The sequence below is a fragment of the Candoia aspera genome, chromosome 4 (assembly GCF_035149785.1).
Source record: "Candoia aspera isolate rCanAsp1 chromosome 4, rCanAsp1.hap2, whole genome shotgun sequence".
Lineage (NCBI taxonomy): Eukaryota > Metazoa > Chordata > Lepidosauria > Squamata > Boidae > Candoia > Candoia aspera.
Genome location: NC_086156.1, coordinates 49501320 through 49523703, shown reverse-complemented (window position 1 = coordinate 49523703; position 22384 = coordinate 49501320). Strand labels below are relative to the sequence as shown.

At 42.7% G+C, this 22384-nt stretch overlaps 1 protein-coding gene across 1 annotated transcript in view; it reads left to right on the top strand.

Annotated features, from left to right (window-relative positions):
• The window catches only part of ITGA9 (integrin subunit alpha 9), a 245912-nt gene that overhangs the window by 62939 nt on the left and 160589 nt on the right, over nucleotides 1-22384 (top strand). The window contains exon 15 of the mRNA XM_063304073.1: nucleotides 13424-13584. Coding sequence (XP_063160143.1) covers nucleotides 13424-13584 — 161 coding nt within the window. The remainder of the gene's footprint in view (nucleotides 1-13423; nucleotides 13585-22384) is intronic.

Here is a 22384-nt window from a genome sequence, read left to right as displayed (position 1 = left end):
TTAGTGTTTCCCTTTTTTGGTATGGGGATGTAAGTTGATTTTTTCCAATCTGATGGCCATTCCTGTGTTTTCCAAATTTGCTGGCATATAGCATGCATTACCTTGACAGCATCATCTCGCAAGACTTTGAACAGTTCAGCTGGGATGCCATCATCTCCTGCTGCCTTCTTATTAATGCTTCTTAAGGCCCATTCAACCTCACTTTTCAGGATGTCTGGCTCTAGCTCACCGACCACACCGTCAAAGCTATCCCCGATATTGTTATCCTTCCTATACAGATCTTCCGTATATTCTTGCCACCTTTTCTTGATCTCTTCTTCTTCTGTTAGGTCCTTGACATCTTTGTTTTTGATCATACCCATTTTGGCCTGGAATTTACCTCCGATGTTTCTAATTTTCTGGAAGAGGTCTCTTGTCCTTCCTATTCTATTGTCTTCTTCCACTTCCGCGCATTGCTTGTTTAAAAATAATTCCTTATCTCTTCTGGCTAACCTCTGGAATTTTGCATTTAATTGGGCATATCTCCCCCTATCACTGTTGCCTTTTGCTTTCCTTCTTTCTTGGGCTACTTCTAGTGTCTCAGCAGACAGCCATTTTGCCTTCTTGGTTTTCTCTTTCTTTGGGATGTATTTTGTTGCCGCCTCCTGAACAATGTTGCGAACTTCTGTCCAGAGTTCTTCCGGGACCCTATCTACTAAGTCCAGTCCCTTAAATCAATTCTTCACCTCCACTGCATATTCCTTAGGAATATTAGTGAGCTCATATCTAGCTGATCTGTGGGTCTTCCCTAATCTCTTTAGTCTGATCCTAAATTGTGCAAGAAGAAGTTCGTGATCGGAACTACAGTCAGCTCCAGGCCTTGTTTTTACCGACTGTACAGATGTCCGCCACCTTTGGCTGCAAAGGATGTAGTCAATCTGATTTTAGTGTTGTCCATCTGGTGAAGTCCATGTATAAAGCTGTCTCTTAGGTTGTTGGAAGAGAGTGTTTGTTATGCAGAGTGAATTGTCTTGGCAAAATTCTATCAGCCTATGTCCTGCTTTGTTTTGTTCGTTTTGTTCTCCCAGGCCATACTTACCTGTAATTCCAGGTGTCATTTGACTGCCCACCTTAGCATTCCAGTCTCCCGTGATGAAAATAACATCTCTTTTAGGCGTGTTGTCCAGTAGGTGCTGCAGATCCTCATAGAACCGCTCTACTTCAGCTTCTTCAGCATTTGTGGTTGGGCGTATATTTGGATCACTGTGATGTTAGATGGCTTGCCCTGAATTTGAATTGAGATCATTCTGTCGTTTTTTGGATAGTATCCGAGCACTGCTGTAGCCACTTTACTATTAATTATGAAGGCTACTCCATTTCTTCTGTGGTCCTCTTGTCCACAGTAGTAGATCTGGTGGTCATTTGATGTGAAGTGGCCCATTCCAGTCCATTTCAGTTCACTGACGCCCAGAATGTCTATCTTTAATCTTGACATCTCACCAATAACCACATCCAATTTGCCCTGGCTCATAGATCTTACATTCCAGGTTCCAATGGCGTGTTGATCCTTAGAACATCGGATTCGCCGTTCACCAACAGCACCGTCGGCTGCTTAGCTGTCCTTTCGGCTTTGAGCTAGCTGCGCCATCACGTCTGGCGTGGGCTGGTCCATGAAGTCACGAAGAGTCGGAAGCGACTGAATGAATAAACAACAACAAATATTTATGAAATACATTTCAATATTAAAAGCATTTTCCATAGCTTTTTTCCAGCATTAATTTTAACCATCTTGTCATTTGGTGGTAGCATCATCTTGATGCTGCAGTTGCCAGACTGAGCTTGAAAGTTTGGGCTGGTTTATTCATTAAGTTGTTTAGTTGATTTACACCCTAGTTTTCTGCTCTAGGGAATAATGTGGCTAACAAAGTTTTAAAAAATCAAGAACAAATTGCAAAAAAGGTAAACACATTTTAAAATAAATAGATACTAAAACAATTTAATGGTTTAAATGCCCGGTAAAATAGAGGCATATTTACAGGTCTTCAAAGTGTTGAAAGTGGTGACCAAATGCAAACTCCTGAGAAAGCATATTTGGAGTCTGGGAGCAATGTAGGAGAAAGATGCAGTGTTTGTCTGTAAGAAAGATTGGCCTGTGACATCTTTAAAAGGACCTCTCCTGCAGATCTTAACAGCGAGGAAGATTGATACTGGGAGATTTGGTCCCTTAAATGAACACCAACACCTAAAATTATGCTGAATTGGCAGCCAGGCATCATTTAGTCCCTATACTATAGTATAATTAGCAATTTGACTGTTGCAGTTCGCACCAACTCCAAATTTCCATACACTTTTCAAGAGTAGCCCTACATAGAATGGGTTGCGGAAGGTAAGACTGGATGCAACCAGTGTGCACAACCATTGTCTAAGCTGACTAGCTCAGGAAGGGAAACTAAGTATAATTGTGTAAAGACACCTCTGCCTAAGCTACCACCTGCAACTCCAGTGAAGTGGAAGATCAAAGAGTACCACCAGTATTTGCTATTTTGGGGAGAGGTGAGCCCTATCAATAAACCAAGGTTGACCTGCAGTCAGGTCAAAGTTCCTGCAGTCCAATTTCCAGCTGACTAGCAGCAGTTTGTATATAAAGCAAATCCATTGCAGCCAGTCTACCTATTCCATTAATTGGGTTTCTACATCATGCTGAACCAAAAACAAGCAAATCACATTATTGCTTAGTACTATTTATGAATCAGTCAAGTGTTTTCCCTAAGGCTATACTGTGCAGTATATTGAATTAGAGCAGAAGAGAAACTGAAACTGAAGAATTACTGGTCTATATTCCAATCTCTTAGTCATTATGCTTCTTTACTCTCTGTTGTTCCAAGGACTAGGATGGACATGAATGAATCTATCATATTCACTTTTCCACAATTTTTTTATTAATCTAAACGTGTGTGTGTGTGCATCCATCCATCCATCCATCCATCCATTCTAATACCGTCATTTTGTTCCTAGTTTTCCGCAGTACAGTTTTCTAGATTATTTTCACTAATACAGACATTTGTATGTATATGCATGTGAGTATATGCATACCCTCACATGAATAAATATTCTTTGTATGCACCTTTCGATTAGAAAACTACATATCGGAAAATTCAGAAACTAGTGATTGGCAGAGTATAATGTGTTTCCATTTGTGTACTGATTTGGGGAGTGTGAATTGGGTAAATTCATATTGAAATGCTAACTCCTGAGAATTATTTTGGATTACGGTGGCATATAAATGCAATAAATAAATCAAGTGTATATATATAAATGCAAACTAAACAAATCTCTCTCACTCTGGTTGAAAAATGTTGGCTTTACTGCTGCAGCATTTAGAACCCTGAAATAGCCTTGTTTACATGATATAGTCAATTCTGATAAATTAACTTTTGCATGATTAAATGTGTGTTATTGAAAATTTCATGTTCAGAAGGAGAATTTGGAATGTACAGGGCTTCCTCCTCCTCTTCCACAAACCTCATAAACCAGAAACAATCCAGGAACAATTTTGATAAATGGCACTTTATTTCATGATTTGAGTTATGGATATGTTCAATTCAAATGTTTGCAAAAGGCGTGTCTCCCTTTTAACTGTTGTTTTGCTTTGGTAAATTTAAATTGAGATGTAGATTATTATTATTATTATTGTAATTGCAACTATAATTATTGCTATTCCAGTAAATGGGGTCATGGGTAATGCTCATGCAAATAGTTCTCATTTTTTAAACTGTGATATGTATCTTTGTTTAGTTAGGCAGCATATTTTGTAAATTACAGTACAGACTTCATGTACTTAATGGGAATATGGCGAAGTTGAAATCTCAGACTGCCTGTTTATAGCAAAGATTAGTGTTTTTCACTAAGAAGATAGGCAAAGAACTGTGTATTGCTATACAATGGATGTGTTCCACTGACCACTTTTTAGAAGGAAAAAAATGAAATTGATTTTAACATTGTAATAAAATAAATGTGCTTATGTTTATATCAAAACCTGCGTTGGATAGCCCAAACATATGGATACTTACAGAACTCAGTCTCAGTCAATTCGAATATGAACAGATCTAACTTAGACCTCCCTGAATAATGTGAGTCAGAATGTAATTCTACATTTTTGGTCCTGCATGCCAAAAACAAAAGTGGAGAAAGATGTTTAATATGCTACTGAACCTATTCGGAAATGTCAGCTATTGCTCAGAAAGAATGTGGCCATAACTACAGCGGAGTGGTTTTTGGATCATTTTCGGTTCTTTTGGAGGGTTAGTGCACATGTTATGACAGTTGCATAGGGAGTGTGTTTTGACTTGCTCTATGAGACAAGTGTGGTCACAATTTGCCAAGTAATTTTGTATACAGCCAATTGCCTCACACTTTGGATGGATTCTGTATGGTTTTTTTTGCAAATGGTCTTGTTTGCATGGTGAACCACAGCACATGTTGACAGCTCACTGCATGATGACTGCTACCATGTCAAGGGATCTAAGTGAGGTGGCTGTAATCCACAATTTATTATCTATGAAGTTGAATGTAACCCACCAAGCACTCTGTCATTGTTTGCTTGTTACTTTAGTAGTTCTTTATTTATGCTGTTCTAAAGAGCCAGCAAAGCAGGGGCATATTGCACCTGGGTATTCTGTCCCAGCTGTCCAAGCCAAGGGGCACATCAAACAGGCCACCATGTATGATATTATGTAATGATTGCCCTAGCCCCAAATACTCAGACTCACAAGAGGCTGCTAAATGAAATCTGATTTATTAGAGTACTAAAGACAAATACAGAGAAAGCTGAGAATGAGCAAAAGCGCGCCAAATACAAACTTAAACCCTTGGTGCAAACGTATCCCGCCTCCCTCGTAACAGCCCCGCCCGGCACAGGTGCTAGCAATCGTCAGCGTTGCTAGCTTGGGAAAGTAACCTTGAGCGCAAGAGATAATACAAATACATTCCAAAGCGAAGCCAAAAGATAACCGTTCCCATCCTCCCCAGAAAGATGAAACACGCATCCAATTAATGACATGCGAAACGTTACGATGCATCAAAGACATTGAAACGGCGAACATGACATACCGCCTCCCTAAAAATAGACCTAGGGACCTGGTTTTGTGGGATAAGCAGAGTGGAAACGGGCCACCAGAACAGGGGAAGCCACATCTGGTGCAGCAACCCACTCTGGATGAGGGAAATGCTTCCAACGAACTAAATATTGCAAATTATTTCGAAGGCGTCTAGAGTCCAGGATTTCTTTAACTTCGAAGTGTTGCTGACCATCAATCATGATGGGGGTGGGAGGTGGAGGTTGGCGATGCCAGCGGTCAGAAGGAATAGTCGGTTTGAGTAAGCTGCAATGAAAAACAGGGTGTAAGCGTTTAAGGTTATGAGGCAAGTCAAGTTTAAAAGTCACAGGGTTAATCTGAGCGATAATCGGGAAAGGACCCACAAACTTAGGCGCAAGTTTCTTTGAAGGTTGGGATGACTTGATAAACTTGGTAGAAAGGTACACCGAGTCCCCAACTTGGAATGCAGGTTGGGGAGCCCGCTTCCGATCAGCATACAATTTATAATCCGCTTGTGCATCAGCCAATGCCTTTTGAATCATTGGCCAGGAGTCAGCCAGTTGTGTTGTCCAATCATCTGGAGTGACTGCACCTGCCGGAGGTTGCGGTAGATCAGAGATAGGTACAAAGTCTTTACCCTGAGCTACCCGAAATGGGGTTTGGCCAGTGCTTTGATGCACTGCATTGTTGTAAGCCACTTCAGCAAACGGTAGGAGGTCTACCAATTGTCCTGCTGATAATTCACAAAAGCTCGAAGGTACTGCTCTAGAGTAGAGTTAACCGCCTCAGTGGCCCCGTCCGTCTGAGGATGCCAAGCCGTGGACAGGGCTTGCTTCGTGCCTAACAGCTTGAGAAACGCCCGCCAAAATTGCGAGGTAAATTGTGTACCTCTGTCCGAAATCAAGCGGGAGGGACATCCGTGTAATCTGTACACGTGTACCAGGAATAGGCGAGCCAATTGACGTGCCGACGGAATGGACACGCAAGGGATGAAGTGAGCCTGTTTGGAGAAAAAGTCTTTGACCACCCAAATGACCGTTTTGCGTTGGCTGGGCGGTAGCTCGACAATAAAGTCCATGGAAATTTCCTCCCAAGGGGAAGAAGGGGCTGCCACGGGTTGCAGCAGTCCTTGGGGCTTGCCCACCTTGCGCTTGGACATTGCACAAACAGTGCAGGAGGCAATGTAGTCTTTAACATCTTTACGTAATGTGGGCCACCAGAATTGCCTCCGAACGAGGTGCAAGGTTTTTACAAACCCAAAGTGACCTGCGAGTTTGTCATCGTGTGAACGTAGTAACACATCTTTTCTGAGGCTTTCGGGAACGTAGAGGCGGTCGGATTTCCAAGCGAAGCCTCGGTCAAAAGTAACATTGTCTTTATTCGCAAGCAACCAAGTATCCGTTTTCAGTTCTTTTAGAAACTTTTGTTGCAACTGGGAGGGAATTGACAAAGTACTTGGCTGAACAGCGCTTGTGGTGGGCGGCTGCTGCGTGCGCGTTTGGCTTCGCGTCACAGCCTGCATGCCCAATTGGGGCGCCGTCCATAGGGTGCTTACCACATCTGGCGCTGCCCCAGAGTCCTGAGGTTGCCTTGACAAGGCATCAGCCAAGAAGTTCTTTTTCCCTGGAATAAATTTGAACTGAAAATTGAATCGATTGAAAAATTGAGCCCAACGAACCTGTTTGGGGCTCAGTTTTCGAGGGGTACTAAGAGCCTCCAAGTTTTTATGGTCAGTCCATACTTCAAAGGGATGATTTGCCCCTTCCAACAGATGCCGCCAAGCTTCTAAGGCAGCTTTTACTGCAAATGCCTCCTTCTCCCAAACATGCCAACGCCTCTCAGTCTCGGAGAATTTGCGGGATAAGTAGGCACAGGGCTTGAGGCATCCTGCCTCGTCGTTTTGCATCAACAATGCCCCAACAGAATAATCGGAGGCATCTGCCTGTACAACAAACGGCTTTGAAGGATCAGGATGCTGTAAAATGGGCTCTTTGACGAAAGCTGCTTTCAGTCGCTCAAACGCCGTCTGACAAGCAGGCGTCCACCTCAACAGCGCTCCGGGATTCTTTACTCTTCTAGTATCTCCCACCCCTTTGGTTCGCAGCAGCTCAGTTAGGGGCAAGGCAATCTCAGCGAACCCCCTTATGAACAATCTGTAGTAGTTGCTGAACCCCAGGAAACTTTGAAGTTGCCTGCGGGTGCGGGGACTCTCCCAGTCCATGATAGCCTGCACCTTGGCAGGGTCCATTTCTATGCCTTTATCTGAAATCCTATACCCCAAGTAGTCAATTTGGGTCTGATGAAAGGCACATTTCGACAGCTTGGCATACAATTCAGCAGATCTGAGTTTACACAATACTTGCTTTACTAGAGCTACATGCTCTTTCATGGTTTCAGTATAAATCAACACATCATCCAAATACACCAGTACACCTTTGAACAGATGTTCATGCAAAACTTCATTGATTAATTGCATAAATACCCCAGGGGCCCCAGCCAACCCAAACGGCAACACCTTATACTGGAAAGCTCCCAACGGGCAATTGAATGCAGTTTTCCACTCATCCCCCTCCTTGATTCGTACACGGTAGTAGGCTTCTCTTAAATCAAGCTTTGAGAAGATCTTTCCCTTGGCCAGATGTGACAACATGTCCTTTATCAATGGCAAGGGATATTTGTTGGAAATTGAGACGGCATTTAATCCGCGGAAATCCGTACAAAGTCTCAATGTCCCGTCCTTTTTTGGGCGAAAAAGAACCGGCGCCCCCACGGGTGAATTCGCCGGCTCAATAAATCCGCGCGCCAGATTTTTGTCCACAAATTCCCTCAACAGAGTCAGTTCCTTCTGCGTCATGGAATAAATTTTTGGTTTAGGCAATTGGGTGTTGGGCAGCAGTTCTATGGCACAGTCCGTCTTTCGATGGGGGGGCAACTGGTCAGCTTCCTTTTCACCGAATACATCAGCAAACATCCAGTACTCGGCCGGCAAGCCTTCCAGAGGAGAGGCCGGGTAAGGCGGAGTCGCAGCTGCCGCAACCCCCACCATCTCCTCTGGGGCACCCTTCCCCTCTGCCGCTTGATAAAACCCATCCCTAAACGTGATAGTTCGGTAAACCCAATTTATTTGGGGGTTTTGCTGCACCAACCAGGGTACCCCCAACACCACCAATGGTCCCCCTACAGGAGCCACTACAAAAGACAACCCTTCCTGGTGACTGCCCAGTTGCAAGGCTACCCGCCCTGTAAAATGGGTGACCGGTTTGCCCCCTGCCATGGACCCATCCAATTGAGTAAAAGCGATGGGTCGTTGTAAAGGGAAAGTGGGGAGCTCCAAAGCCGCCACCACGTCAGGGTGCATAAGACACCGGGAACACCCCGAATCAATCATGGCCCATACTTCCACAGTCTTGGATTGGGAGCCCAATTTCAATTTCACCATGAGTATGCGGTAAGCGCCCCTCACCGATGGAGGCTCGCGCCCGTCCTCTACCACCTGCCCAGCGGCGCCCTTTAGAGCAGGTGGCTGGCGTTTCCCGCCGGCTGCGGGATTTCGGTCTCCCCTTCAATTTCGTAGAACATCCCATCGTCTCCCTCGGTTTCAGCCACCGCAGCTTTCTGTTTCCTCGGCAATGCAGGGGACTTTGTTGGCGGTTTTCCGGGCCGTTCCTCTACCTTTGCCTTCGGGCATGCTGCCACTCGATGCCCCTCCTTACCACATCTCAGGCACAAGCCTTTAGCGTACCGCTTCTCCCGCTCCTCGTCCCAGGGTCGTTGTCCCGGTTTCCCCCCGGTGGTCGATGGGCGGCTGGGCTTCACCTCCCGCCCCGACTTGGCGGTCTTCCGCTGGGCAAAGATCTCCTGGGCATGTTCAGCCCTCCCCGCCAGCAGGATCCACTCATACAGCGTGTATGGGTCGTCCCTCCCCAGGGACCAGCGCAGCACTTCTGTATTCAAGCCATCCTTGAAGAGCTCGATAATGGTAGCTTGGGACCAGTCATCCACCTTCCCAGCTAGCGCTTTAAACTCCAAAGCATAATCGGCCACTGATCTCAACCCCTGCTTGAGTTCCTTCAGGGCTCGCTTTGCTCTCTCCTTTGCTAAGGGGTCCTCGAAGTGTTGCTTCAACGCCCCGAGGAACTCCTCGAGACTTTCCAGTTCAGGCGCCTCCGACTGGCACATCTGGACATACCAGTCTGCCGCCCTCCCCTTCAGTTTGGTGGCAATGGTGATGATCCTTGCCTTTTCTGATTGGAAAAACGCCTCCCATTCTTCCATATAGGCTTTCGCGTTCGTCAGGAAGAACGAGAGTTTGGTCGGGTCCCCATCAAACTTGACAGGGAAGTCTCGCATGCCGCCTCCCACCGGGCTGCGCCCTACCACCGGTGCTGCCGCGCCTTGTGTTTCCCTGGCTCGGGGCGGCACGGGGCCCCGGGGCGATCGCCCTGGCGATGCTGCGATTTCCATCTGGACCGACTGGTCCCCTTCGCGCCTCCGCACCACCCGTCGCCGTTCCGGGGACAGCCCCTGGGAAGAGGGGGTTGAATGCCTCTGGCTTGATTCTTCCCGGACCTCTCGCAACGAGGTCACATCCAAGCTCAGCTGTTTCAATATAGCCTCCAACGAATCCATTTTGGACTCCAACACTCGGATCCGATCCGGAGTGGGTGAGCCCTCCGTTGGCTGCACCTGCACCACGTTGGGGGATAATGGGTATCTCTGCCTCCAGGAGGGACCCCCCGCTGTCGTGGCATCTCCGTGGGTCTCGTCCCAGGTGAGCAGCTCGCCCGGAGAATTTACGGTGGTCTCTGGGGCCGTTTTCAGCCCCCCGGCTTCACTCTCCGACTCGGAGCTCGCCTCCTCTCGGATGGCTGACAGCTCCCCACCTTGGGACGGTCGGCCGGACTGCCTCACGGTCGAGTCCAGTTCCCCTTCCTCCATCATCATGATGTCGGGTTCAGTCATCGCGGGCTCTCTCCCTCACAGGGTTAGACGCTTGTCTTTCCTGGACAGGGGCCAGCGGAGTTAGGAACTTAGATTCTCAGCTTTATGTAATGATTGCCCTAGCCCCAAATACTCAGACTCACAAGAGGCTGCTAAATGAAATCTGATTTATTAGAGTACTAAAGACAAATACAGAGAAAGCTGAGAATGAGCAAAAGCGCGCCAAATACAAACTTAAACCCTTGGTGCAAACTTATCCCGCCTCCCTCGTAACAGCCCCGCCCGGCACAGGTGCTAGCAATCGTCAGCGTTGCTAGCCTGGGAAAGTAACCTTGAGCGCAAGAGATAATACAAATACATTCCAAAGCGAAGCCAAAAGATAACCGTTCCCATCCTCCCCAGAAAGATGAAACACGCATCCAATTAATGACATGCGAAACGTTACGATGCATCAAAGACATTGAAACGGCGAACATGACATATTAACAGCAGGGGGAGTAGTCAGATAACATCATCTGTTATTGTGATTTTTGGACTGGATCTTCACTAAGAGCCAGTCCAAAAATCATGGTAACAGATGATGTCCATGATGTCCACATGTAATGGTATGTGGGAATAATTTTGAGGGACGAAGGGAAGAGATGCTGCCTAGGGAATGATCAGATAAAAGAGGGAGGAGCATGCAGCAGCTTAATGGTCAGAGAAAGAAACTTAGAAAGGATATACCCTAATTGATCAGGCTGAAAAAAGAGATGATGGGAGATTTGTGCTTTCAGACTTGCAAGATTTTGTTAATGTAGCCTTACAATAAAATAGAATTAGCTCATCTGGTTGTGTTTCCTGCCTGGTTTGTCTGGGAGGGCTGACACCATAGGACTGAGTGTCAAGCCTAGTCAAGAAATAGGCTAAGGATCAGAAGTCCAGATGAGTTCAGTCCTGGACATACAAGAGTAAAATGAAGTGGCTCAAAAGATGCTCTTTCCAGTACTGGGCTTTCTCAAAGAAGAGCTTTAAAAAATACTACATTTGTTAAATGCATTCAGAAAACACCTTTCCATAGTGTTAATTTGATAAACTGTACCAGGAAGCCTTGGTGATGTTGTCTTGTTCTCGGATCACCATGTGACTTGACTATTGCATCTCACTCTTATGTGAAGCTGCCTTTTAAGGTGATTTGGAAGCTACAAATAGTCCAGAACACAGTAATCACACTGCTGCTAGGTTGAGCCCATTACTGCTGTAAAATACCTATTCTGCAGCAACCCAATTGATTGCCAGTAAGCTTCCAGGCCCAATTCAAATTGCTGGTTATTATTTATAAAGCCATGCATGGTGCAACACTAGTTTTATTAGGGACTTTCTTACTCAAAACGATTTTGTATCTCCTGTGAAGTCATCTAGCAAGGGCCTACTTAGGGTCCATCCTCTTGAAAGGTGAGAGTAGTATGGGCCAGAAGACGTTGTGGAATGCACCACTCATAGAGGTTCATCAGACTCTCTTGCTGAAGTTGCTTCTTTTTCAGTGGGCTTTCAGTTGCTAATCTGGTTGTGACTGGGTAGCCATTAGGACTTTGGACATTATTTTACATGGGGAGAGGCAATGTAATGGGAGGTAGGAATAACTTTGAGGAACAGGAGAAACAGCTGCAACCAAGACAGTGGCAGATAAAAGAAATCTGAGTCCGGGCCAGAACTGTAACCAGAGCAAGCATCTCATAAAAGACCCTCCCTAGTTCTCATGAAGATAAAGGGAGGGAGGGTTTTATCTGAGACATTTACTCAGGTTACAGTCAAGGAATAGGCTAAGGATCAGAAGCCTGGCCTGGACTCAGATTTCTTTTATCTGCTGCTGTTTTGGTTGCAGCTCTTCCACCTATTCCTCAAGTTATTCCTTCTGCCCATTACACGGGGGGAGTTATAGTTTGGGGGATGCTTGAATTTCTGCTGCTGTTTTTACTTTGTAACCCACCCAGTTTTTATTTGAACATTCTGTTTAAACATTTTGTTAATAAATAATATACTATAAAAAATCTGAAGCAGTCAACAACCAGAAGGGCTAGATTTAAAAAATTGGAATATGTTTCTGTTTAGGCAGGTATATTAATTCATTTTTATAGCCAAATAAGCCTAGTGGTTTGGTTTTCTCCTTAATTCCCATAGTAGTAGAATGAAGCAGAATAAGCTGAAAAATAAGGGCTGGCTCAAGGTCACTCAACACATGCTTTATAGTTGAGCAGAGATTTGAACCCAGATCCCAGTTTGACACTTGTATGAAACTGGCCTGTCACTCCTATTGTTCAAGCGTATATTGATGACCTAGTTTGTTATGAAGAGCAGACTCCAGAGCCTCAGCTCCTGCCTCGAATGGATATGTGCTACATTACTATTGCATCTGTCAAGTGCAACTTGTGCTCAGTCAGGATATTTCCCTGTCCTTTCCATACTCTTTCTGCATCTGGTGCCTGACCTCTCTTTTAGCCTGAAGAGTCTCAGCTGAGTTTAAAACCAATATGTACAGTTTGTATTTGTGGTCTGCTAATAATTGCTCCCCTGCCTCAGAGGAAGGATTTGACATGGATTAGATGATATGAGAACTTGACTAAAATGGGAAACAAAATGAAACAAAACAGACCAGATGCGTGGCACACTTAATTAAAATAAATCTGCATCATCCAGAATGCATTCTAATTATCTGTGTCAAAGACACAGGAGACTGTTGTCACTGTCACGTATACAGTGGTGCAATTTAATCTTATTCTTATTACTGGAACTTTCCATTCTCCCATTAAGATGTTGATCGTAATGAGAAGTGTGTTAGTGAAGTGCCAGATTTTATATTATTCAATCCAGTTTTTATAATTATAGGGAACACTAGAAATCTTCTTCATATTAAATGGTGTTCCCTGTATAAGCTTTGTTCATGTGTCTGGAGGTGATGTAATAGTGTCAGTGACATTGAGCATTTAAGATACTTGTGAAAAAAAACCTAGGTGATGTTTGTTGAGGCTGTAGCAGTAATGGGTGTAGAGAAATTAAAGGCTGTTTTCCTTCCTTCCTTCCTTCCTTCCTTCCTTCCTTCCTTCCTTCCTTCCTTCCTTCCTTCCAGCATGAGCCTGTAGAAGTTGATCTTGACTAAGTGGAATGAAGCTCTTTTGCATTTTCCAGTGCTTATAATCTGTAGAACTAGGAGTCTGAAGCACTAAGTAGGCCCCCTTACATGACTGATTAGCTGCATTCAAGGTTGTGTTGGTTTGCTCTAGAATGCTGGCATTTATCCAGATTTGTAGAGGTGAGCATAGTGCAGAAGTGACATACCTCTAAATGTATTGAGCTTTCATAATAAATGTGAAAAACCTGTGATGTGTTAACAGCAGAATATAATCTTTGTTTGTTTGTTTTTTGTCTAGATTTGAATTATAATTTGACAGCAGATGTGGCAAAGAAAGAAAAAGGTTATCCAGTAAGGATTTACTTCGTCTCTTCTGGAGAAGCCACGGGCCAGATCACAGAACAATTGCAGCTGTCCTATATGCAGAAGAAATGCACAAACTACCTAGCCTTCGTAAAGGTTGGTGGTTGTTCGACTCATGTTATATATGCTATTATATTTCCAGTTGCCCTAAATTAGTCTGGAGATTATCATTTAGTGGTAATGGATGTGGAATGCATTCAGCTTTCCATCTCTGAAGCATTAGTAAAGCTAAGAGTAAGTACCACTGAGCACATGAAGAGGTGTAAGATTGTGTTTTTAAGATGTGGAAATTTTCTGTATGGCTGTTGAAAATATTTTAAGGGTGCTGGGATAAAGAAATGTCTCCACAACTGGTACTCTTGCCAAAAGGAAAAAAAACCATCTGGCTCTACCCTGCAACTGTAGAATTACCTGACCAAAAAAAAAAAAAAAAAGATTTTGGATTCCTTCAAAAGGCTAGTGCATTCAGTTGTACCAAAGGAGGTATCCTGAAAGAAGATGACATAACTCAGTTCTGCTATTGGTTATTCTTGGCTGATTTTGCTCAGCAAATATCCTGGCTTTAATTCACTTTCAAATATTTGCCTTGTTGTATGGCAGGATCTGATATACAAATGTAATGGCTTCACTTGGACAATTGCAGACAATCCAACTCTTTCAAGAAGGGACTTTCCAGGAGAGAGGGAGACAAAAGGATCCATTTGCTTGCTATCAGCCTCTATCCCAAGTTTTAGATGAAGTTTAGATAAAGTTTGGGAGCTGGGAGCCACAGGTTACGCACCCTGCATTAGATAATGAGTTGAGTATGCAGTATATTTCAAGGAGGGAAAGCATCAATCATACCAGAAGGCATAAAGGATGCATTTCCATACTGTTTGTGGTGGAAAGCTGTGCAGTGGTGTTTTTCTTACAGTGTTAGCTTTATTTTCCTCTAGTGATTAAAATGGCATGAGTGTTCATTTGCTTGCGTAAATAAAGCTTGTAAAGTGATAAGGATGGTGATCTTGTTTGGCCTCTGCCTCAGTGAAAGGAAATGATGTTGGAAGCATGAAAGGGTCTTGAAAATGCAAAAGAGCTAGAGGAAGGGCTCAAGATCTCTCTGTGTGTAAGTCTTTAATAGGTCAAAGAGAGAAACTTTTGTGAAGTTCCTGTTTTACTTTTTCGGCAGATAATAAAAGTTCTCCAAGGTATCTTGTATTTTTAAATCCCCTCTAATGTTCTCTCCCTTCTGAAGCATGTTCAGCATGAAGTTAGCTTCTTTTCTTAATATACATATCTGCAACGATCTCTGTTGTGGCTTGGTTTAAGATATATTAACAAAAAGGCTTGTCATTACTATCCCTTGCTGAAAATATGTCTTTGGACTACATATATTCCAAGCAGGAGAGAAGAACGAACCAGACGGCAAAGGGGCCAAAGAACTGGGATTTTTCATGATCTGCCTCTGCTAAAGTAGCTGATCCAAGGGGATTCTTTTGTGATAAGTTTTCCTGTTTCTCTGAGTAGCAGGGGATTAAAGATCTGTTCTGCATCCTTTGGCTGGCCTGACAGGCAAGTCAATGGGTAGAATTAGCCCTTGTTTAGTGTGCAGCTGGGGTCCTGTTAAAACTTGTTGATCAGTGCAGTTCAAACTAGCGGATTGTAGACCATGAAGAGAAGTAACTTTCTTTGAATCCAGTTATTATATTTCTTAACTTAATATTTGCCATTATATTTAAATAAGTAAGCTGACCTATCAGCAACATATGAAAATATAAGCAGTATTCTACCAACTCTTTAAAGAATGGTCACTCAGCAAAATTATAAACCTGAGTTTTCTAAGCTTTAAGCTAAAGCCAGTTGTTTTAAGAGAGGATGATCCTAGTATCACAAATGTCACTATTTCAAAATATAGTATGTTTTATTTCCTTCACGTTTACTGTGTTGTTATAACCATGTATGTTTATAATGTCAGATCTTACAATTTTATTAAGTTCATTCTTTTCCTGATTTTTTAATGGAATCTTCAATCTGCAGTACAGCTTCCAAGTCACAGAACTTTTGCGAAAGTTCATCTTTTGGGTGGCTGTCACTGACTGTGCAGTACTTGCTATGTTGAAAAAAAAACCTTGACCACAAATTTTCCATTTTCTAACCTTTTCATTATCTGGGTGTGGTGCTGCTTGGATCTTTAAAAGGGATATACCGCCTATCACTTTATATGTATTTTTATTGGGGAATATCAAACATCAGTTCCAATTTTCTGAGAAAAAACAGGGATTGCTTTTATGAAAACAAGACTGTACTTGGAATTGGGAGCTTTTTAACATTTTTTTTTTTCCTTTCACTTAGGGGCTTTTTCATCTTTTCATACTCTAGTTCAGCCTAGCCTAGTACTTCCAAATTTTCTGAAACTGCAATTCCCCTCAATTTCTACCCATTATGCTAACTGGGACAGGATTCTTTTCAAGTCAGGCAAATAATCACTGGGCTTTTTTGAGGCATATTATCCAAGTTATTTGTTTATTTAAGTCATGCCTGGCCTTTATTCTGGGGACTGAAGGTGCAATACAGGGAAAGGGAAGAGAAGGATCCCTCTTTATATTATAGCCCAAGCAACAAGCCTGTGAGGAAGGGAGTGGCTCAAAATCATCCAAGGAACTCATCAAGCAAGAACTTGATATTCAGATGCAGAAGAGTAGTCATCATACTAAGTTAAAAGGACAACAGAGAGTCTTTTAGACTCACAACCTTCTTGTGTTCTAGATTTTCACAGAATGGTCCCAACTGTGGATGCCGTAGGAAATCATGTCACTATTCATTTGTTAGTCTTCCAGATGCCACAAGGCTCTGTCATGTATCAAGCACTATGTTGAAGAAATGGGCCTGGGAATTAAGCATGAGAATCCTCTTCTGGGGTTGTTGTTGGACTGTTAATTTCTGATGGTTGGGAAAAAAAAAAGCAATACACACTGCAAGCCATTCAGAAGGAAGCACTTTCAGCTATATATTGAAAAACAGTTACAAGTTTAAAAAATAGCCAGCCAGCCATTCCCTTACCAGATTATTGCCTTTTTGTTTTGTGTCCAAGTTCTTAAAATCCTATCTTAAACATGTTTTGATGTTGTTGTTGTTGTTACTGCATTATTTTAAGATGGTGGTACTGTCTCTTCACGTTCCAAACTATTTTAAGTCAGTAGCAAGAATACAACAGCTGCTTCTTTGCACATTTACTTGCTCCTGAGAGTTGACTTTCAAGGAATGTTGAGATGATTTTGGCTCTGTTCCAGTTACTGCATTGTTTCATGAGTATGGATCTCCCTAAATCCCTCTGAAGTAAGAGGTAGTCATAGGGTGAGGGGGTCTGTAAGACTTGTTATGGTCTCAGCTTTCTTTCCAATATATATATATTGAGTTTTGTAACTTTAAGAGCTGGTGACTGAGTTTGCTTTTTCCCTTGTTCTCTCACCGTTCGTTTTCCTTCTGTATTACAACTTTTAGACTGTAAACTAAACTGTAAACTGCCTTATTTGTTTTTACGTAAACCTTTCTTCAGGCTTGTTTGGTTGAAGATCAAACTAAAAATGCCTTTGATGTATAAAATCAGTCATGATTAAATGTGGAGCATTATGTATACTGCCTTGAGTTGTACAAAACAGGAGTGGGGTATACATCTAATAAACAGACAAATAATTGTACGTCCCAAGGCATTGTAATGCAGCATTGACTCTCTTTCAGAAGCACACAATATTAACAGATTTCCCTTTCTTATTTCCATCCATAGTAAAATTCAGACTTGTTGTTCCTTTGCTGGGCAACTCCATCTGCTCAGAGTTAAGATGTGTTCTAATGCCCATTGATGAAAGATCTAGTCCTTAAATGCTTTGAAATGGCATTTCTAGCAAGTGTAGAAACATTAACTGATCATTTCTGCCTTTTGACAAGGAAGCATTTTTTTTTTTTTAAAAAGAACTTAATATACCTCACCAGCATTTTGGTCATAGCAACAGTGAGGAACACTTTGATCGTGTGGTCATGATGACCATTTTGACTTCCTTTTTAATTTGATCCCTCCCACACAAACACTTCTGGTTCTCCTCAAACTTTAGAGTTCTGTATATCTAAAATTAAGAGGAAATGAATTTTAAAAGCATAACAAGAAAAAAAAATTGTTGTGGTTTTCAGAAGCTGGGGAACAAAAGAATCTATTTAGTAGACTCAGACCACAGCAATACAGATACTGTTTTCTTCTGTAATCTGGTTTCAGCTATGAAAGTTACAGTTGCTTAGCTCAGTGAAAGCGTAAAGTGTACATTGTTTTAAATTGAAAGTAATAGAGAAAATGAAGCATATTTCTCTCCGTATTATCAAGTTAATTATAACGCCAGAGTTATAACAAAATGAATTAAATTAGGAATAGAATGAAGTTGTTTTGTTGAAATTATAAATAACTCTAGCCCTTTTCCTTTTCTAGCACAAGGTAACTTCATCATCTTTTAGTGTCATCCTGAGGTTGTTATAAATGGTCAGTATAACTTGTGATTGTTGAATGCCAGGCCTTTGTAGCACCTTTATCTAAACAACATCTGCAGTTAAATCAGGCCCCTCCTTTATGTTTTCCAGATATGCTTATCTCTGGAGTTTGTCTTAAATAGACCTGCGATATCTTTAATGTTCACTTCCTCTTGATGCTGCTTGTAGCCCCTGGGAACATAAAAGAGATAAGTTTGCCAGTCAGCTAAACCTAGTTCTAAAGATCGGCACCTTAAACTAATGGAAGAGACAGCCCTGTCTTCTGAAGTAGCATGTTCTTCATACTGATTACCCTGTGATTGAGAACTAATGCAATATGACTCATAGACATCTGACCAGAGAAACTGGACATGGAACCACAGTGCAGTTTCTCTTCATGCCAACCTTGAGCCAGTGTCTCTGAGGAATATAAGTTGTACAGGGGAAAGTAGCTGTAGTCCAAGCTTACTTATCTGTGCATTAAATCTTTAAGTGAAATCTCTTTTGAGCTGGACTCAACTGGTGACTTCATGGAGACTGCCATGCAGTTTTCTTGGTGATGAGATTTGTAATGAGGAATAGTGTATGTCTTAGTCAACAGTAAGCAAATGTCAAGAGTCTGCTCTTGGTCTATTTCAGCCTGGTCTCATATCACTCCAGAGCTTTGGCCCCTCTCAGGATGAGCCCATTTTTGATAGATTCTGTGATATGGCTACCACATCTAAGCTGCAAAGATGTGAATATATACCTCTTTCTTGACATCTAGTGGCCTTTCTGTTTTTGCACCCCAAATATGATGATCTGATTCTCTGGCAACTTTCCAATGCAAATTCTGGAGAAAGGGAAGTGCATCAAGTGAGGGTAATTTGCCCCCTCCCAGTGGCAGCTGGTTTATAGTTATAGAAAAATTGTGGGGAAAGGCTAATATGATAGATAACCAGCCTATTAGGAATGTATGCTAAATATGCTGATAGTCTCTCTTTACAATAGTTTGACTTTTTTCTCTTTCTTATTAGTCACTCCTAACACTAGTCTGTGCAAATGACTTGGAATTAAAAGGCAATTAAGGCAATTAGTTCTAACTCAGAGGAATACAAATGTTGGGAGTGTTGTTTGTGGCATTTAACAAGCTTGGTTACGTTGGAATTGGGATGCAGGCTGTATGCCCAGTAAAAGGCAAGGTCCGTTTGGCTGGCATTGCATATTTGGAAATTATGTGCAGGCACGAGGGACAGAGGGAAAAGAGGTGGAAGTATTTGGTGGCAATGATGCATCTCCAATTTAGTGAGCATCTGTTCTTCCAACCCAGTTGGCTGATTATGATATTATCACTTTCTTCAAGGTAAAGGCAGTCACAGTGGATTACAGCTAGGACACAAAATGTCATTGAAATCAGAAACATGCCATCAAGTAATGCATGTGTGAGTGTGGCTTTAAATGCTAACCCAACTCCATGCTAAAATTACCTTATGAGTTTTTTACAATGGAGGCAATGAGTTTTGAGGGTGAAGCGGGGGAATCTGGGCCATATCTTTTTTCCTCTTACCAATATTGAGGTAACGTCCCTTCTCTGAACATGCATTCTTGTTTTATCACTCCCAGTATACTTGCTGGAATTTAAAGAACAGAGCCAGCTGTTCTGTGTTCTCTAAGCCACATGTGCAAACAACTACAACAACTAACAACCATAAAGATGTGCTAAGCCATATTTAGTGGCCATCCTGACCCTACACTATTGATGGCTGTTGTCCATGTTCCTTGGGGCCATGTATTTAGCATTAATATAGAAGGACCTTGTTCTTAATTTATTGTAAAGTTGATTATAGTTCAGATGCAGGGTACAAAATCCTTCAGTCTACCAGCTAGACTGTTAAGGCCGTAGGTTTACAAGTACGGTGTAATAAATGATATGGCTGTAATTTCTGTTGCTTTTGACTGAGACAAAGGGCTGGCCAAGAGTTTCTGTGGGTGAGGACGAGGCCTGCGTGTGGCTGTGGATGACAGAGGTGGGCAACCAGGAGGCGCATTAGCATTAGATCAGGGCAGTCAGGTGAAGCCCAGGTGTTCAGTGAATGCAGGAAAGATATATGTATCTAGGTTCACATCTAGATCGTTTGGGTACCTACAGTAGGTGTGATCAAATTTGGTTTGGTTTATAGCTTACAATATTGTATGAATCTAGGCACTGTGATTTATAGTCCATGGTTATGGCTTAGTGTTTTAACCTTTTGTGGGGAAGAAATTATGATGAAATAATCCAGGAATGCATAAGGAAGGAAGGAGCGCCTATCTCAGCTTAATAAACTGAAATGCATGTATCTGAACTGGTCACAGGCTTCATCTTTGCTATAGTTTTTCAGCAGAACCTTTTTCTTAGTGTCGTGGTTCAGTGCTAAAAAATGGGACTGTTAATAAGCAGGAGTATCTCTGAGCATCTGTAGTGTGGATTTCCTCTGCTTTATGGTTCAGGGGTAATATTAAGCCATTATAATTTTTATTTGCTATGCATAATCTATGACTCTATGCACAATGACACAGCTTTGTGTGCAAATTCAGCCAGCTACTCTTTGCACAGGTTAGTATTTGGATACCTCTGATATTATGTCAGCTTTTCCTATGCTTGATGGCCGCCAGGTATGTGGTCTTTCCATCCAAGAATTCCCTGGGCAGCATAGCTATTGCTGAGCATTCTGAGAGTTGAAATCTGGAGGGCACCTAGGCTAGTGTAGACTCATAACCCAGAGGAGTCATTTATCACAATTATTTGATAATTCTCAGAGGAGACACTCCCACTAATGTTGATAAGCTTTTATTTTGGTAGCTTAGCCATAAAGGGGTTTGAACATTACCAGTTTCTTCATCTCTCCTTGTCGATCCAGTCAGGAATATCAAGGGTAAAGGTAAAGGTTTCCCTTGACGTAAAGTCCAGTCGTGTCCGACTCTAGGGGGCGGTGCTCATCTCCGTTTCAAAGCCTTGGAGCCGGCGTTGTCATAGACACTTCCGGGTCATGTGGCCAGCATGACGACTCGGAACGCCGTTACCTTCCCGCCGAAGCGGTACCAATTAATCTACTCACATTTGCATGTTTTCGAACTGCTTGGTGTGCAGGAGCTGGGACGAGCAACGGGAGCTCACCCCGCCGCGCGGTTTCGAACCGCCGACCTTCCGATCGACAGCTCAGCGGTTTAACCCGCAGCGCCACCGCGTCCCTTTCCAGGAATATCAAAGCTATTGTAATATTTGAGATGAAGGAGCATCTAGGAAGGAGTAGATGAATCTGAGCTAATGTATTATTAAACTGAAATCCTATAAACGCAGCCTCAAAGAGCAAAGGCACAGAATGGTCTTGCTAAGAATGACGACTCAGTTTTGGAGGCTGAGGCTGAGGTTGATTTTGTTTTTATTTTTTAAAAAAATCTTTTGGATGTGTTTATTTCAATGTCCAATAAATATGACATCTTTTATGTCTGCTTCAGTAAGAGCTGGGAGAGCTGTTTTTTTTTTTTTTCCTTTTTGTAAAGCTTAATTTACACAAATGTGCTATTTTGGTACATTTTGGATGTGTCTGCTCTCAGATTAGTGTGAAGAACGTGCTGGGAGTTCATTTCACCTAATGTCCCACTTAACTGGGTCTGAGCGGCTGTAAAACTTAACTAAACAAACATGGCATTTTCCATCCCCTCACACCAATGTGAAGAGTTCAGCTCTCTCTTGAGAGGTAAGTTAGCCAGGAATGACTGTGCAGTCAGTGAGTGTGAAACTGGATTCTTTCCCTTGATTAAGGATTGAGAGCCAAGGGGGTGGGGAGAGAGCTGCCTTTCTGTATTAGAATAGTCATTTTTTTCCTGTTTTTTTTTCCCATCAACATGGAAGCCTTGGAATGATGCCTTTACTACTCAGAACTGGGCTTTTTTCTACAGTCTTTACAGCAGTGTTTCTCATGCTGGCTGGGGAATTCTGGGAATTGAAGTCCACGCATCTTAAAGTGTGTGATGACTGTATTACGGCATATTACGGCATATTATGGCATGTTCCCCCTCCCAATTTGGCTGACCCGCAAGTCCCAACACGTGTTAACTCCATTCATGCATGCGAGTCCATCAGATGTTCTGAGAATGTTTGATCGGGGAGCATGACATAGTGGCTGAGGTTGAGAAACACTGCTCTACAGCATTGATCCATACAGTGGAGTATGAGCCATTGATCCATACTCAGTTTCATCTCACACGTCTCCTGCCTGTTACATGTCAGTGTCTGGCTCGGATGTCATGAATCTAAAGTTTGGCCGTTGATGCTGTTTCAGGCTTTGCACACGTGTCCCCTTTCCTCCTCTCTTGGTGTGCTCAAGAAATACCCATCTAGTTTTGAACAAAGCAGCTTTTGCCATGGTCTCTGAACTGAAGT